Source organism: Heterodontus francisci, chromosome 42, assembly GCF_036365525.1.
Source record: "Heterodontus francisci isolate sHetFra1 chromosome 42, sHetFra1.hap1, whole genome shotgun sequence".
NCBI lineage: Eukaryota > Metazoa > Chordata > Chondrichthyes > Heterodontiformes > Heterodontidae > Heterodontus > Heterodontus francisci.
This window is the reverse complement of record NC_090412.1, coordinates 6,311,611-6,328,134: the sequence shown is the minus strand read 5'-3', so window position 1 is coordinate 6,328,134 and position 16,524 is coordinate 6,311,611. Positions and strand designations below refer to the sequence as shown.

The 16,524-nt window shown below is 43.4% G+C and overlaps 1 protein-coding gene across 8 annotated transcripts in view; it reads right to left on the bottom strand.

Annotated features, from left to right (window-relative positions):
- cdh23 (cadherin-related 23) overlaps positions 1 to 16,524 on the bottom strand; it is a 658,884-nt gene that overhangs the window by 449,132 nt on the left and 193,228 nt on the right. For all 8 annotated transcript variants that reach the window (XM_068020420.1, XM_068020419.1, XM_068020423.1 and 5 more), the window contains exon 8: positions 14,463 to 14,591. In XM_068020420.1, coding sequence (XP_067876521.1) covers positions 14,463 to 14,591 — 129 coding nt within the window. The remainder of the gene's footprint in view (positions 1 to 14,462; positions 14,592 to 16,524) is intronic.

Sequence of the window (16,524 nt, the reverse complement as noted above, 5' to 3'; positions counted from 1 at the left end):
TCCTCAACGTAAACCAATGAATAGCGTTTCCAGTGACCTCGTGAAGGCCAGATATGCTCTGACTGACATGTTTGGGGTCCCAGGCTGTGTCTCGGTCCCATCGACCCGTCAAACGGCACAGTGGCGCAGTGGTTAGCACCGCAGCCTCACAGCTCCAGCCACCCGGGTTCGATTCTGGGTACTGCCTGCGCGGCGTTTGCAAGTTCTCCCTGTGACCGCGTGGGTTCCCACCGGGTGCTCCGGTATCCTCTCGCAGCCAAAGACTTGCAGGTTGATAGGAAAATTGGCCATTGCAAATTGCCCCTAGTATAGGTAGGTGGTAGGGCAATTGAGGGAAGGTTGGGGATGTGGTAGGAATATGGGATGAATGTAGGATTAGTATAAATGGGTGGTTGATGGTCGGCACAGACTCGGTGGGCCGAAGTGCCTGTTTCAGTGCTGTAGCTCTAAATAATAACAAACACACGATGAGTTCATCAACTGTCAAAATGGGACATTTCGGGTGAAGTGGGGAATTCACATCTTCTCAGCTTGAGAAAAGGCAAAAGACGACAATCTGTTTTACTCAAACAAGCTCAAATCCTTGCAGCGGGCACTGGTGTCTCATGAGCTCAAAGTCTCTGTTTGCTCTTAGTTCCAGTGCGCAACGAGTGAGGGCAGAGAACAGGTGGGAAACATTTTAATAAAAGCCCCCAGTGATACCAAAAATGTGACCCAGCGATTTGTACACACCCACATTTGGAGGGGTGTGGGGAGGGCAGGGAGTGATTCAGTTCAGAGAAGCTTCACTAGGCTGATTGCTGGAATGAAGGGGTTGTCTTAAGAGGACAGGTTGAGCAGGTTGGGCCTCTACTCATTGGAGTTTAGAAGGATGTGAGGTGCTCAATAAGATCCTGAGGGTGGCTGCTGAGAGGATGTTTCCCCTCATGGGGGAAATCTAGAACTGGAGGCAGTTTCAAAGTAAGGATCTTCCTTTTAAGACGGAGATGAGGAGGAATTTCTTCTCTGAGGGTCGTTAATCTTCGGAATTCTCTTCCCCAGAGAGCAGTGGAGGCTGGGTCATTCAATATACTCAAGGCTGAGTTAGACAGATGTTTGATCTACAAGGGAGTCAAGATTATGGGGGGCAGGCAGGAAAGTGGAGTTAAGACCACAATCAGATCAGCCATGATCTTACTGAATGGCAGAGCAGGCTCGAGGGGCCGAATGGCCGACTCCTGCTCCTATTTCTTATGATATCAAGTTCTTTGGTGTTGTTCCTGAATGGTCACGCCCCTGATATAGGACCTCTGGCCTCATTTACACCCATTACTAACTCCTCTGCTGTCAAATAGAATTATTTATCTCCATTATAAACTTCCAAGAGGTTTGATTCTCCCTCAACAAGTCCTAGCTCTTCATGAAAACTAAATACATCCAAGATTTGAATACTGCTCCGGGGATTTTCTCCTAGCATTTCTATGGAGCTCCCCATCTTTAGCCAACAACCAGTCTTGGATGAGCTGTAACTTTCTCCAGCTGAACCTTGGGAAGATTGAAGCTAGTCCAGCCCCTCTACAAACTCCATACCCTGGTCACCTGCCGATCTGGCCACTGTCCCAAGCTGTTCACAACCTAATCGTTCTGTTGGACCCCAAGTAAGCTTCCAATCACATAGCTTCTCTATATGTCCTACCACCGTCTGTTTGCTGCTGAAACCTTTATCTATGCCTTTATCACCTGATTACTCGAATGCTGTCCTGGCCAGCCTCCCATTGTCTACCCTCCATAAACGTCAGGTCACCCAAGTTATCGCTGCCTGTATCACATCCCACCCCAAGTACCACTCATCCATCTTGCCTGTGCTCAATGACTTACATCAACACCTGGTCCTTACAATGCCTCAATTTTAAAACTCTCATTCATGTTTTAATTATTACAGAACTTCATCCCCTATAACTCTAACTTCTTCCAGCTTTACAATCCTTCTCCCACAATGCCCCACCAAACCTCTACCCAGATTGCTCCGGTTCCTTGCGTATCCATCACTCTGCATCGCGCTATTGGCCGCCATGCCTTCGGCTTAGGGCACACTTTTGACATAATCCCTCTGCCTCTCAAGATGCTCCTTCAAACCCAACTCTTGGACATCCCTCCTCATCCCTTCGGCTTTGAGTCTGTATCTTTTTCCCCTCATGCCTCAGATGTCTTGGAATATTTTTTCTCTGTTTAAAAGGTACTGTATCAATACAAGGGGCCATTTTTGTTGTGCTCTCACACTCCTGGGCAGAATACAAAGGACTGTTTGCCATCTGATAATCAAACCTGCTCCGACATCTAATCGCAGCAAAGGCTCAATGGGGAAAGACTACAGTGTAAGGTTCCCCCACCAAGCTGGACTGAGGGGCTGGATCCATGGGAAACCCCTCGAACTGTATCGTTAATATTCTGAATTGCTGTAAATGTAAAACTGTAATTGACATGACAATTGTGAAACGGAAGGGTTGGGAAGAAACTCATGACAGTATTGAAGGAAACTGATCTCCCTTGCAATGTTTGTATTTTTTGGTGCTGTTTGGAAACTGTTTGGCAATGTAATTTTTACAGATTTTTATGAATAAAGTATATTTTGGAAATAAAAAAAAATCTAATCTCTCTTCCTACACTGCAAACTTCATCTATTTTATCCATACTACAGGCACTGATCGTCACAAGTTTGTGCCTTTGTTATTCCAAGCTCCATCACATTATCTTGCTCCTATCTGTATATGAAAGGCAGACTCACTGAGCCGTAGTAGAGCACTCATTCTTTTCAAAGAGTCTCAAAACTGTGAAACTATTAACCTCTTCCAGTCTTCCTTTTCTCTTGCAATTAAGAACTCAAGCTTGACTTGAAGTATCATGATCTCCTTTGTCTTCCATACTATACTTCTCAGTCTTCGTAGCACTTTGTACTATTTAACCTGGACCTCGATTTCTTGACAGTGGCAAGTACTCATGCAACAAAATTTTATCTCAATGCAAACCTGATTTGTAACTTGCATCCATGACGCATCGTACCAAGAAAATGCGTCTCAGCTCCAGTTGGTTCATTTCTTTGATTGAAACAGAAAGATATGGTGTTGGGAATGACTGCTAAGAGGACTGAGAGGTATTGATCACATCAGGGCTAAGTGGTGAAGCACGAGTCACAACACCCAGCCTCTAAAAAGGACAAGCCACTGCAATCTGAGCTAAAATAATGCTTTTTTTATCAAGAGTAATTGCTATAAAATTAAAGGCAGGCCTATATTTTTCTAATACCTAACCAAATAGCCACTGCAGGAGCTATCTTTGACATCTTCTGTTGAAGACAATCATTAACCTTTACAAGTTATTAGTTATGCCTCAGCTTGATTGTGGTTTCCAATTCTACACACCACATTTAAGGAAGATGTCAAGACCTTGGGGAGGGTGCAGAGGAGATTTACTAGAATGATACAAGGGGTGAAGGATTTCAGTTATGTGGAGATCAGAGAAGCTGAGGTTGTTCTCCCGAGAGTGGAGAAAGCCAATGGGACCTTTAATGGAGGTGTTTAAAATTATGAGGGGTTTTAACAGTGCAAATAAGGAGAAACTGTTTCCATTGGCAGAGGGTTGGTAACCAGACGTCAAAGATTTAATCATTGGCAAAAGAGCCAAAAGGGAAATTAGGAGAGGTCTTCTTGCACAATGAGTTATGATGATCTGGAATGTGCTGGCTGAAAGGAATTTGATAATAACTTGCAAAAGGGAACTGGACAAATACTTGAAAGCAAAAGAAAAATGCAGGGCTAAGAGCAGAGGGAGTGGGACCAATTGGATAGCACCTTCAAAGAGTTGACTTGGCTTCACTGGCCCAATGGCCTCCTTTTGTGCTGCATCATTTCAATGGCTCATGTTTGCCCCATCTGTCTTTGCAACTGATCAGCAGAGGTTGGTGCAATACACCAAGTATTCTTCTCCAAAGAATGATAAAGCTGTAAAATGTGAACATTAAACTTCTTTAAACTGTCAGCTTGCAGAATTTATGGTCACATTCCGAGATTAACAGTGCAGGAATGAGGGAGGGTTCCACTGCTGGAAAAGTCGTCAGTCGTACAGAGCAGTGAGTTGGGTCCTGCACACTTGTTCCAGGTGTTCAGGTGGAATTTACAAACCAAATGGCACTATTCAAAAGGAGAATTTCTGGCATTCTGGCTGAAGTTTCCATTTCAACCAACATCATCCAAAATAGATTAACTGGCTAGGTGTCTCATCGGAATTGTTTTCTGTAGAGCCTATGGACCTACAACTGGGTATCACATTCACCAAAAGTAACTGCACTTCAACAGAAATTCATTGTAAGAGGAGTGCTAGAAATATTTGGGAGGCATAAGGTGCCATACAAACACGGGTCTCACTTTTCCTCATTTGTTCAATAGCACTTGGGTTAAGCTTTTAATTGTGATCCACCCAGGATAGCGCGGTTTAAGTAAAACTGAGTTGATAGGAATCAAATAGAAAATTTTGGCAAACTGTTGACCCTGAAGCAAAATATAATTTATCATTCCACCAGACATTTCTTCAAAACAGCACAATTTGTTTCTTCACTGTTAGAAACAATGTTTATATTGTCTCAAAGATTGACTGCAGTAAAATGAGACACTGTAAACTCAGTTGCTGCAATTCAAATTCTACGCCAGTTTACCGAGTACTGAGCCAGCTATCAAAATCAAAAGTGCATTCAGACTTAAACAGTGACATCCATAAATCCAAGGCCTCTGACCTTTGATGGGGGGCGGTGGGTTGGGCCAAGAGAGATACTGATCTCCAGAGGCTGTCAATCACTTTGGTAATTGTATTTTTCAAATCAGCAACTATGTTAGAGGATATTACCGGAAATAGGGGCCATGGCTAATATTCACCATCCCATTTCCAGAATTTATAGCAGTTAATTTGCTGTCCCAGGAGATTGGTCTCAAAATCTCTCTCTCTTTCACAGAAGAATTGACATTCTATTTCCTTAAAGTGGGGAAACAGCGTCTGACAAGCGTGTCACAGCCCGTTTAACTAGAATAACCTACTGAGCAGCAACCTCAACAATCTGAGGCATATTTCAAAAGTCTTTTCTGTGAAGCGTGAAGGACTACCGCTACGTATACACATACAATTGCAGTCACAATATTTTTAGGCAGTGTTTTCAGTCTCAGATATGCGAAGTGAACCATGCATCTTTTATAAACAACATGCCACCTCTTAGCCAAATTATTAAAAAAAAGCTAAGTTATCCATTCCCATTTCATGAAGACAATATTTTAACCTGCAGTACAGTGTCTCTTCATTCCCTTATTACCACTCTTACAAGCTTATCTAATTTTCAACCCTCTGTTTCCCTTTTAACTACTGCGTCCTGATTTCATCAGGATGTTCCTGTCAATAGTGACACCTCATATCACAGAATCATTACAGTGCAGGAGGCGGCCATTTGGCCCTTTGTGTCCGCACTGCATCTCTGAGGTTATTAAACCAGCGGAACAATTACTCTTTTCCACCAAAAAAATCATCAGTGCCAACTTTCCTTAACTATGAATGCTTCAGTGTAGGGTCAACCTCTCTGCAAAATACTGACACTCCCAGGAACTCCTCAACCCCCACAAAATACTGACACATCCCCAGGGACACCACCTCAAAAATACTGACACAATCCCAGGGACACCACCTCAAAAATACTTTCACAATCCCAGGGACACCACCTCACAAATATTGACACAATCCCAGGAACACCACCTCAAAAATCCTGACACACCCCCAGGAACACCACCTCAAAAATACTGACACACCCCCAGGGACACCACCTCAAAAATACTGACACAATCCCAGGGACACCACCTCAAAAATACTGACACATCCCCAGGGACACCACCTCAAAAATACTGACACATCCCCAGGGACACCACCACAAAAATACTGACATCCCCAGGGACACCACCACAAAAATACTGACACAATCCCAGGGACACCACCTCAAAAATACTGACACACTCCCAGGGACACCACCTCAAAAATACTGACACACTCCCAGGGACCCTCTCCCATTCAAAAATACTGACACTCCCAGGGACCCTCTCCCATTCAAAAATACTGACACATCCCCAGGGACACCACCTCAAAAATACTGACACACTCCCAGGGACACCACCTCAAAAATACTGACACTCCCAGGGACACCACCTCAAAAATACTGACACACTCCCAGGGACAGCACCTCAAAAATACTGACAATCCCAGGGACACCACCTCAAAAATACTGACACACTCCCAGGGACACCACCTCAAAAATACTGACAATCCCAGGGACACCACCTCAAAAATACTGACACTCCCAGGGACACCACCTCAAAAATACTGACACTCCCAGGGACCCTCTCCCATTCAAAAATACTGACACTCCCAGTGACCCTCTCCCATTCAAAAATACTGACACTCCCAGGGACCCTCTCCCATTCAAAAATACTGACACTCCCAGGGACCCTCTCCCATTCAAAAATACTGACACATCCCCAGGGACACCACCTCAAAAATACTGACACACTCCCAGGGACACCACCTCAAAAATACTGACACACTCCCAGGGACCCTCTCCCATTCAAAAATACTGACACTCCCAGGGACCCTCTCCCATTCAAAAATACTGACACTCCCAGGGACCCTCTCCCATTCAAAAATACTGACACACTCCCAGGGACACCACCTCAAAAATACTGACACACTCCCAGGGACACCACCTCAAAAATACTGACACACTCCCAGGGACACCACCTCAAAAATACTGACACACTCCCAGGGACACCACCTCAAAAATACTGACACACTCCCAGGGACACCACCTCAAAAATACTGACACACTCCCAGGGACACCACCTCAAAAATACTGACAATCCCAGGGACACCACCTCAAAAATACTGACACTCCCAGGGACACCACCTCAAAAATACTGACACACTCCCAGGGACCCTCTCCCATTCAAAAATACTGACACACTCCCAGGAACACCACCTCAAAAATACTGACACTCCCAGGAACACCACCTCAAAAATACTGACACTCCCAGGGACCCTCTCCCATTCAAAAATACTGACACTCCCAGGGACCCTCTCCCATTCAAAAATACTGACACTCCCAGGGACCCTCTCCCATTCAAAAATACTGACACACCCAGGGACCCTCTCCCATTCAAAAATACTGACACTCCCAGGGACCCTCTCCCATTCAAAAATACTGACACTCCCAGGGACCCTCTCCCATTCAAAAATACTGACACTCCCAGGGACCCTCTCCCATTCAAAAATACTGACACTCTCAGGGACCCTCTCCCATTCAAAAATACTGACACACTCCCAGGAACCCCACCTCAAAAATACTGACATCCCCAGGGACCCTCTCCCACTCAAAAAAAACTGACACTCTCCCAGGGGTCTCTCCACCCTGCACCTACAGGGAGCCCCCTCAAATACTGACGCACTCCCAGGGATCTTCCGCAAGTTCTGATGTACTCCCGGGGGTCCCCCTGCAAATACTGATGCAGTCCAGGAGAGCCAGGAAGTACTTGCACACACAGGGAGCCCCATCCTAATTTGTGAAAGGCCATGTTAACTCTCCAAAGGGTTATCATTGAAAGGAAAATGTTATTAGTACATACAGCACAAGAAGTATGTGCTAATAAGTCCAGACATACAGAAACTTGATGAGACAAAGAGAAATCTGACAACTTTACTGGCTCCATGTTTGAAAACCTGCTGTATAGTGCAAGCTCTAATAGGATTGCTGCCCTGCAATAACATTGGAATTGCTTTGTGATAAAATAATCCATCAGTAAGTTATAAACACTCACTTTAGGTTGCAAATTTAAAAATGCAAATTAAAAAATAAACGCACTCTCCTAAAGCTGCCAGAAGTGTTAAAAGCTGTTTTGAATCTGATTGATAGCGTCAGTCCCATAAGGGATGTGTCTTTTTTTATTCTGCATTGATGATTGGCTCATAGTACGATGTGGTTGATAGAATGGTTCGCCGTTATGCACTGCTACATATCGAGAGGCATTACATTGTTGTGAGCAATTAAAGGGCATTGTACGGATGGTAAAGGCACTTCAACCACCCAGCAATATAAAGCTACGACCATGAGCAATTTTGTTTTGGTAATTTATGTCGCGCCTTTCACAACCTTAGGTGTCACAAAGTGCTTTCCAGTCAAATAAGTACTTTTGAAATGTAGTCACTGTTGTATATGTAGGGAACACAGCAGCCAAATTGTGCACAGCCAGCTCCCGCAAACAGCAATGACACATGACAAGATAATCTGTTTTAGTGATGTTGGTTGCGGGATAAATATTGGATGACCCCCCCCACCCCCCCTGCTCTCCTTTGAATAGTGCCAATGGGATCTTTTACATCCACCTGAGAGGGCAGAGAAGGTGTCTGTTTACATCTCATCCAAAAGACGGCACCTCAGACAGTGTAGTACTGCATTCGAAGTGTCAGCATGGATTATGTGCTCAAATCTGTGGACACAGTTTGGAACCCCTGGCCTTTTGACTCAGTTGAGATATGATGGTGATTCTACAACACTGGTAAAAATGCATAGTACCATGCAATAATAGCACAGTTCAGACCTCATAAATTAGTGACTTGATTGGATATAAGCAACAGCAGCACCTTTATTATAGTTAAGACGAAAGTTTTAGCATTGACAGTTCAATGATTTAGGCCCCCAAAGCACTGACTGTGTATGTTGAACACAAACAGTCGGGCACGCACGTCGGTTCCCTTATACTGTCTCTTAACTACGAGATACCGAAGAGCTGAGATAACGGGCATTTCTGAGCCTGTGCACTGCAGCAGGACTCGACTAAAAACAAAGGAGGGATTGTGAGGAAAGAAAGGAGAAGCGGAAGGTGTTGGGGGGGGGGGGGGGGGGGGGGTGGCTGCAGGGGCAGCGTAGTGAAAAGGACTTTAAGTACCAGCCCTGCGGAGCAGTGATGGGAAGATATGGGGGGTGTAATATTGAATGGGAAAACCTGGGACCAGTTCAATGCAAGAAGGGATGGGAAGAGTCAAAGATTACTCACTGCTACTGGGAGAAAGTGGTTTCAAAATAAAGAAAATTAATACAGATGGCAGAGATTAATTTTCACCATAATTCAACAAATGCTTCCTTTGAGACAATCAAATATGCAATGGCCCTTTTCATTGTGGATTTCAAAATACTGTAAAACACAAAATAAATGTCAAAATGCATTGCCATTTGTATTTCCCTTCTGAATTTCATGCACTTATGTTTCCTTCATTTGAGTTATCAATAGGCCACGTCACAAAGCCTAAGTAACTACTTTCTTTCCATTGAAAGTAGTCTAATCAGTGTCATGCTCTCGTTTTGCTGATTTTCTAGGCTGTCAACTATGAACCTGGAGGTTAAGAATGATGGGCTCTTCGGAACAGGACCCAGACAGCTAAAATGTTGCCTAGTTCGAGTCTTTACATCCACAGAATGATGCAGCACAGAGGGAGACCCTGTGGCCCATCGTGTCTGTGCTGGTACTTTGAAAGAGCCATCCAATTTGTTCCACTCCCCTGCTCTTTCCCCAAGGCCCGGCAATTTTTTTTTTTCATTTTCAAGTACTTAGCCAATTTCCTTTTAAAAGTTACTGTTAATCTGCTTCCACCACCCTTTCAGGCAGCGCATTCCAGATCATAATGCCCAGTGTTTAAGAAAGTCTCCTCACCCCTCGTCTGGGTCTTTTGTCAATTATCTTCAGTCTGTCCCCTCGGGTTACTCACCCTCCTGCCAGTGGAAACAGTTTCTCCCTTTTTACTTTATCAAAACCCTTCCAAATTTTTTACACCGCTAATAAATCTTCCCTTAACTTCACCTGTTCTAAGGAGAATCCCAGCTTCTCCAGTCTTTCCAAATAGAGTCATAGAATAACTGAAGTCCCACATCCCCGTTATCATACCAGTAAATCGCCTTTGGGCCCTCTCTACGGCCTTGACATCCTTCCGAAAGCGTGACGCCCACAATACTCCTACCGATATCTAACCAGAGATTTATCAAGGTTTAGCATAGATTCCTGAAACAGTCATTGGTTGGATGGGGAATACTCAGCTGTAAAATGCAGATAGTGAAAACTGGTGTAGCCAGCATGCTGCCAGTGAATATGTACCTTTGTTCGAAGGCAAAAATTCACAGGCAGTCTGGATTCATGATACAAAATATGGAAAGCACGCACAATAAGCAGTTAGTCAAATCTGCTCCAAAAGCATTGGTTTAGTGTTCAAATTCTCTCCAAAGACTTGAGCACATAATCCAGGCCTAAATTCCAGTGCAATGCCAAATGAGCGCTGCATGGTGGTCATCAGAGATGCTGACGTTAAATCAAGGCACCGTCGTCCCTCTCCCGTGGACATAAAAATCCCATGGCACTATTTGAAGAGCGGCAGGGTAGTTTACTCCAATGTCATGGCCAGTATTTATTCCTCAATCAATACCTAAACAGATTATCTGTTCATTTATCTCATTGCTGTTTGTGGGAGCTTGCTGTGCGCAAATTGCCTGCCACATTTCCAACATTGACTACACTTCAAAAAGTATTTCATTAGTGTAAAGCGCTTTGAGGTGTTCTGAGATTGTGCAAAGTGCTATATAAAAGTCTTTCTTCTAATGGTTCACTGGCAGAAGCAAAGAGTGCGACATTAAACCTATCAGGAAATGCAAAGTAGAAGTTAAACCATTCCAAAAATATTCCTCACTACTGAACTTCCAATTTGCTGTTGACTTTAAAAGAGTGAGAAGTCATTGAGTACAGCTTTGTGTATCTGAACACCTTGCCTCGACAGCATATATTTTTATTGATTTATGTAAAAACACCCTCACACAACTTCAGAGCAATTCAATTTACAATGAAATAAAGGTATCCTGCATACTGTAGAGGTGACTGTAAACATCATTGTTAACAAAGCGTCTTTCAAAGTTTCTGCTATTTAAGTTCAGACCTCGGTCCTGCAGCCCCTCACATTCTCCCAAGCTCACTATCACTCCCCTGGCCCATCTCACCCTCACAACTTGGATCAAGTATCTAACAATTCACTCTCAACCCAAACCTGCTGTTCGATCCCAGTCCAAATCTCACTGCTCCCTCTCAGCTCAGGCCCGAGATCCTTCCGTTGCTCTCCATGTTCCATTGGATTCTGCATATGGCAGTACCAGTTGAGGCCGTGACTCCAGATTAGTCACGGCAACAGCAAGACAACTATTTGCTTCTCATTCTGGTTTTTCAAATCCTCCAAAGCCTCGTCCCTCCCTATTTCCACAACCTCCTCCAGCCCTACAACACTCCGAGATCGCTACACTCCTCCAATTCTGACCTCATGCACATCCCCTATTGTCTTCATCCCACCATTGGCGGACGTGCCTTTAGCTGTCTCGGCCCTAAGCTCCGGAATTCCCCCTCTAAACCTCTCTCTCCTTCTTTCAGTCACTCCTTTAAACCTACCTCTTTGACCATGCTTTTGGTCACCTGTCCTAATTGGCAGGCCATCATATTCTGTTTGCCAACATTGTGTGCAGCACCTCAGGAGGTTTTATTCTGCTGAAGGTGCTACATAAATGGAAGTTCTTGTTGGTTGCAAAAGATCCCAAACCTGCTCCCACCTCCACAGCAAAGACCTGCTCCCAAGTTCCTCTTCCACTTCCATATGCTCCAACAACTGGCCTCTTCCAGTTCCACCCTGAACCTTTTCTCTACCTCGTCCCACACTCTGGCTGCCATGTTGTTGAATGCCCTGGCCTGTAGGAAGCTACAAGATGAAAACTCAGTACATCAGTGAAACAGCAAGTGGATGGGTAGGTGGGGTGGAATTGGCAGGTTTAACAGAGGAAAACCCCAGGCCTCGTTCCAAACACACTGCTGACTGGTAACAAAAGTGCATCCTCCATTTCGGAGTTCGGTCTTTAAAGCTGCCATTCAACACTGGATGAAAATTCCAATTTTGCCACATTCAACACCATGCTTCATCAAAATGGAAGGTTTCCTAGAAGTACTTCATTGAACTTTGGTTTGGTGATTCAGTGGTACTCTATGTCTGTCATTCCCCCAACTAACAGGGGGGGGTCAAAGATTGTGATGAGAGATCAATTTTAAAGAGAAATTATGGGACGAGCAATTTGCAGAGCTTTCCAAAAGAAAGAGTGTAATGAATGAAGGGACTGGCCAACATACAACGGATCAGTCAATGAAGAAAGGGACGAGGCACTGGTGGCGGATCAATGGCCGTGGAAGACCAGTGGGCTAAGTGGCCTCTTTCTATGCCTTAAACTTTCAATGATTCCCCAGAATCAGAGAAGTGCATAAAATAGCAACTGAAGCCACAAGACTTTGCACAGAGAATGTACCTAACTATAACAGTATACAGCATGACAGAGCACACAAAGTGAAGATACTGCCAAGTATCTTTGAACAGAATGCACCAAGACCTCTATTATTCTGTATTTCAACAGAATGGCATTGAAGTTTCACATCTTGCTTATTAATTACTTTTTCTGACCAAAAGCACATGGGTTGAATTTTAATTTTGCAAAAACTTATACAACCTTTTGCCCCATTAACATAACATTTGAAGGACATGGCTGAATGGGCTTCATTGATACATGAGCACTTTATTTTTACTATTCATTCTAATTATCTTTAAATATTTAATTAATGGGATTAATGCACTGCTGAGCAAGGCTTTATTAAAAATCAGGACTGTAATGAGGATATTAACCGAAATACCTCAGGTGTTGCAGCATATTTAAAACTGTAAATAAGGAGAATTCCTGCTTCCATCATCGGTTTAAATCTTGCACCAGTGTCTTCCCCAGGAATTTCAAAGGTCGGTAGATTTTAAGCTGAATTTATGGGGTGAAATTGATCTCCTTGATACAAACAAGTTATTTTAACACAATCATTGACTCTTAGCTTAAACTGTTGTTCATGGGCAAAAAAAAAAGCTTAAACGGGAATTTTAAACAAATGCCCTAACACACCCATTGCAAGCACTATTAATAACATCTATATCCTTTAATCCTCCCGTTTTGTAAAACATGTTCACGTGATAAACAAGACTTGCATTTATATATAAACCAATCTCATTTCTCAAATGACTAATTATTTCACATACGATAAATTATTTCAAAGTGCAATGACTGCTGCTATGTAAGCAAACACACTGGCTATTCTGCACACCAGCAAGAACAGTAACTAGATGAATGGTCAGTTCGTCTATATTTGCTGGCATTACTTGAGGGAGCAATGTTGGACCAGCCAGTGGGAATCTCCCCGTTTTCCGTTGAACACTATTTTAGGTTAACATTTATCTGAAGTATGACAGCAAGCAGAAACCGACCTTCTCGTTTTTACAAAGCTCGTGCTTGGGATGTGGGTATCAATGGCAAAACCAGCATTTATTGCCTATCCTTAACTGCCCTCGAGGTGGTGGTGGTGAGCTGTCATCTTGAACCACTGTAGTTCATGTGGTGAAGGAACTCCCACAGTTAAGGGGGAAGGCTCCAGGATTCTGACCTGGCAACATGAATTTCAATGCATGTCTAAATCAGGAAGGTGTGCAATTTGGAGGGGAATCTGGAGGTGATGGGTGTTCGCATGGACCTTCACCTCTTGTCTTCCTAGGTGGTAGAGGTCGCAGGTTCGGGAGGTACTGTCGAAGGAGGCTTGGTGAGTTGCGACAGTGTATCTCGTAGATGGTACACACTGCAGGCACAATGGTAGAGGGTGTGGATGTTTAAGGTGGTAGACGGGCTGCCAATCAAGGGGGCTGCTTTGTCCTGGATGATGTCAAGCTTCTTGCATTATGCATAATGTTTCATTGAACTACTCCAACAATATTACTTTCAAAATGATGCATCAACATTAGTCTAAATTAGGTGAACTCCTGCAACAAGACTCAAACTCATTTCCTTCTGATTGAAGTCAATTGAGACTCAAACTGCTGAAATATAAAGGTTTTGCAGCACCTTGAATAAACTAGAGTAAAAAATAACTCACCAATTATCTGCTCAAATCTATTACTATTGAAAGTATTAGAATCATTTATAAAAGTTTTAAAAAATTACAACTAACTATTCTCCCTTGGTGTAGCTTATCTTCAGTTCGAGTTTTGTAAATGCAAGGGTCTTATGTTAAACATTATCATCAGGGACAGTGCTATATTATGGGTAACCTGGGATGCGACAGTGCTGGGATGAGGTTTTAAGATTCCGCCAGTGGGAGGAGGTCATAATTACAATGTGACAAGTTGACAGACAGTTTACATCATAAGCAGACCATGCCAGCAGGATAATGTCCAAAATAATCCTCGTTCAACACACGTTTCTACAGCTTTTGAGCGTCAATGGAAATCGTGAAGGCAAACAGAAAACTACTACTCACTGGAGGGGAGTTCTCGTAAATGTTTGTGCTGTAAGGTAGGTTGACAAAAATCGGGTCCATATCCTGGATATCGGTGATAGTGATCGCGAGGTTAGCCAATGTGGAGAGAGGATGGTCTTTGTCCTGGTCCTGAAACAAATAGAATAAATTTACATGCAATAAAATAATTTCCACATATTCTTATATAGTGTTGTTTCTTAACTTTGTAATTGTCCAATTCGTATTGCAAGTATTGACTGCACAATACCTGCATTTATGTAATATTATTCTACATGGCTGTTCTGACTCTCAAATGTCCCTACTGAATTACTTTTCAAGTGTAGCAAGCCGTCAGCTTGGGAACACAGCAACCCAGTAAGATCCGACAATGAGCAATGAGATGGATGAGCAATTCATCATTTTTTTTTGTTTAGGGGAGAGAATTTAGCCAGGACACCAGGAGAATTCCCTGGTACTTCAATTGTTACCTTGACGATTACAAACAGAATTCAGAAACGTTGCTTATGAAAATGACTGTCACTTTCCACTTCATTATAAAGCAACGGGATTTAACTGTTTCTACTGGAGTTGGTCTTGCATGGACACCATTTGTTGGTTGAGTTTATAAACCACTTTCCCACCTACCATTTGTAGTGACCTAGCTGGGTATTAAAATTCATGATGGAGCGAAAATGCATTTCAAGCAACTGCTCGGCCTTGCCAATTGTCTTCATGTTATGCTGCAGTTCAATGCATTCATTGATGCGGATCTAATGAAACTGAAATCAAAGACAAAATCTTCAAATGGCTGGAGTCATATCGGACATAAAAGATGGTTGTGGTCATGTGAGGCCAATTATTACAGCCATAAGACAACACTGCAGGAATTCCTCAGGCAAGTGGTCCAAAAATCTTCAGCAGCTGCATTAATAATCTTCTTTCCATCATAAGGTCAGTGGGTTCAAGTCGCACTCCAGAGACATAAACAAGACTGACACTTCAATGCAGTACAGAGGGTACTGAGGAAGCACTGTACTGCCAGAGGCACCATCTTTCGGACATGACGGTAAAACAAGGGCCCGTCTGCTCCCCTCAGATGGACAGAAACGATCTCACAGCACCACTCAAACAGCAGGGGAGTTCTGCGGGTGTCCTGCCCCAACATTCATCCCTCAACTAACACCTAAAACAGATCATCCTGGTCATTTATTTAATTGCTGGAACATGCTGCATCCAAACTGGCGGTCTCACTTCCTACATTACAACTGTGACCAACATCCCTTCGAAAAAAAATGTTTTACTGTTTGCAGCCTGTTCATTTGGATGCATGGTTGCTGAGAATGCTTTTTGCACACTGGGCCCCTTCGAGGGGGACAACTTGAGGGGTCTGTGCGGTACCTCCCGGGTTGCTGCACAGCCGTGTGCACATGCCTTACAGGGAATGTTGACAGTGACTAGACTTCAAATGTACTTCATTGGCTGTAAAGCACATTGTGATGTCCTGAGTTTGTGCAAGATGATATATAAATGCAAGACTATATATCAAAGATATCAATACATTTCCATTTGGTTTCTGCAACACATTAACCTATTTACAAGGTGACACCTGGACTGTTAGAAAATAATTGTTCAGGTTCTTTTCAAGCTAAGTTTGGATATCGTTCATGAAAAAGGTAACAGTGAAATGCTCTGCATACACAAACAGGCTGACTACATGCTCAAGTAGGCCTCAAAGCTGTGCTTGTTACAGAGATAACACAGGTCTAGCAGGTGGTGGGCAGCAAAAAAATAATTTACAAGAAACCTCTAAACCTCACTTCATGTGCACATTTAATCCTTACTGGCTGACCTATCTCCAAATTAAAAAATACTCGTGAGGGTTTGTGATAAGCAACTGTTATCAGTGAAAGTTATTGGTCACTGAACCAACTCTTAGCAACTGACTTAATGGGATTGAATTAGGATTTATCGAGGCCGACACTCCCTGTGCTGCACGGTCAGAGATGCTATCTTTCGGATGAGACATTAAGCCTGCCCTTCTGAAGTGGGGTATAAGATCCCATGGGGCTATTTCAAAGAGTAG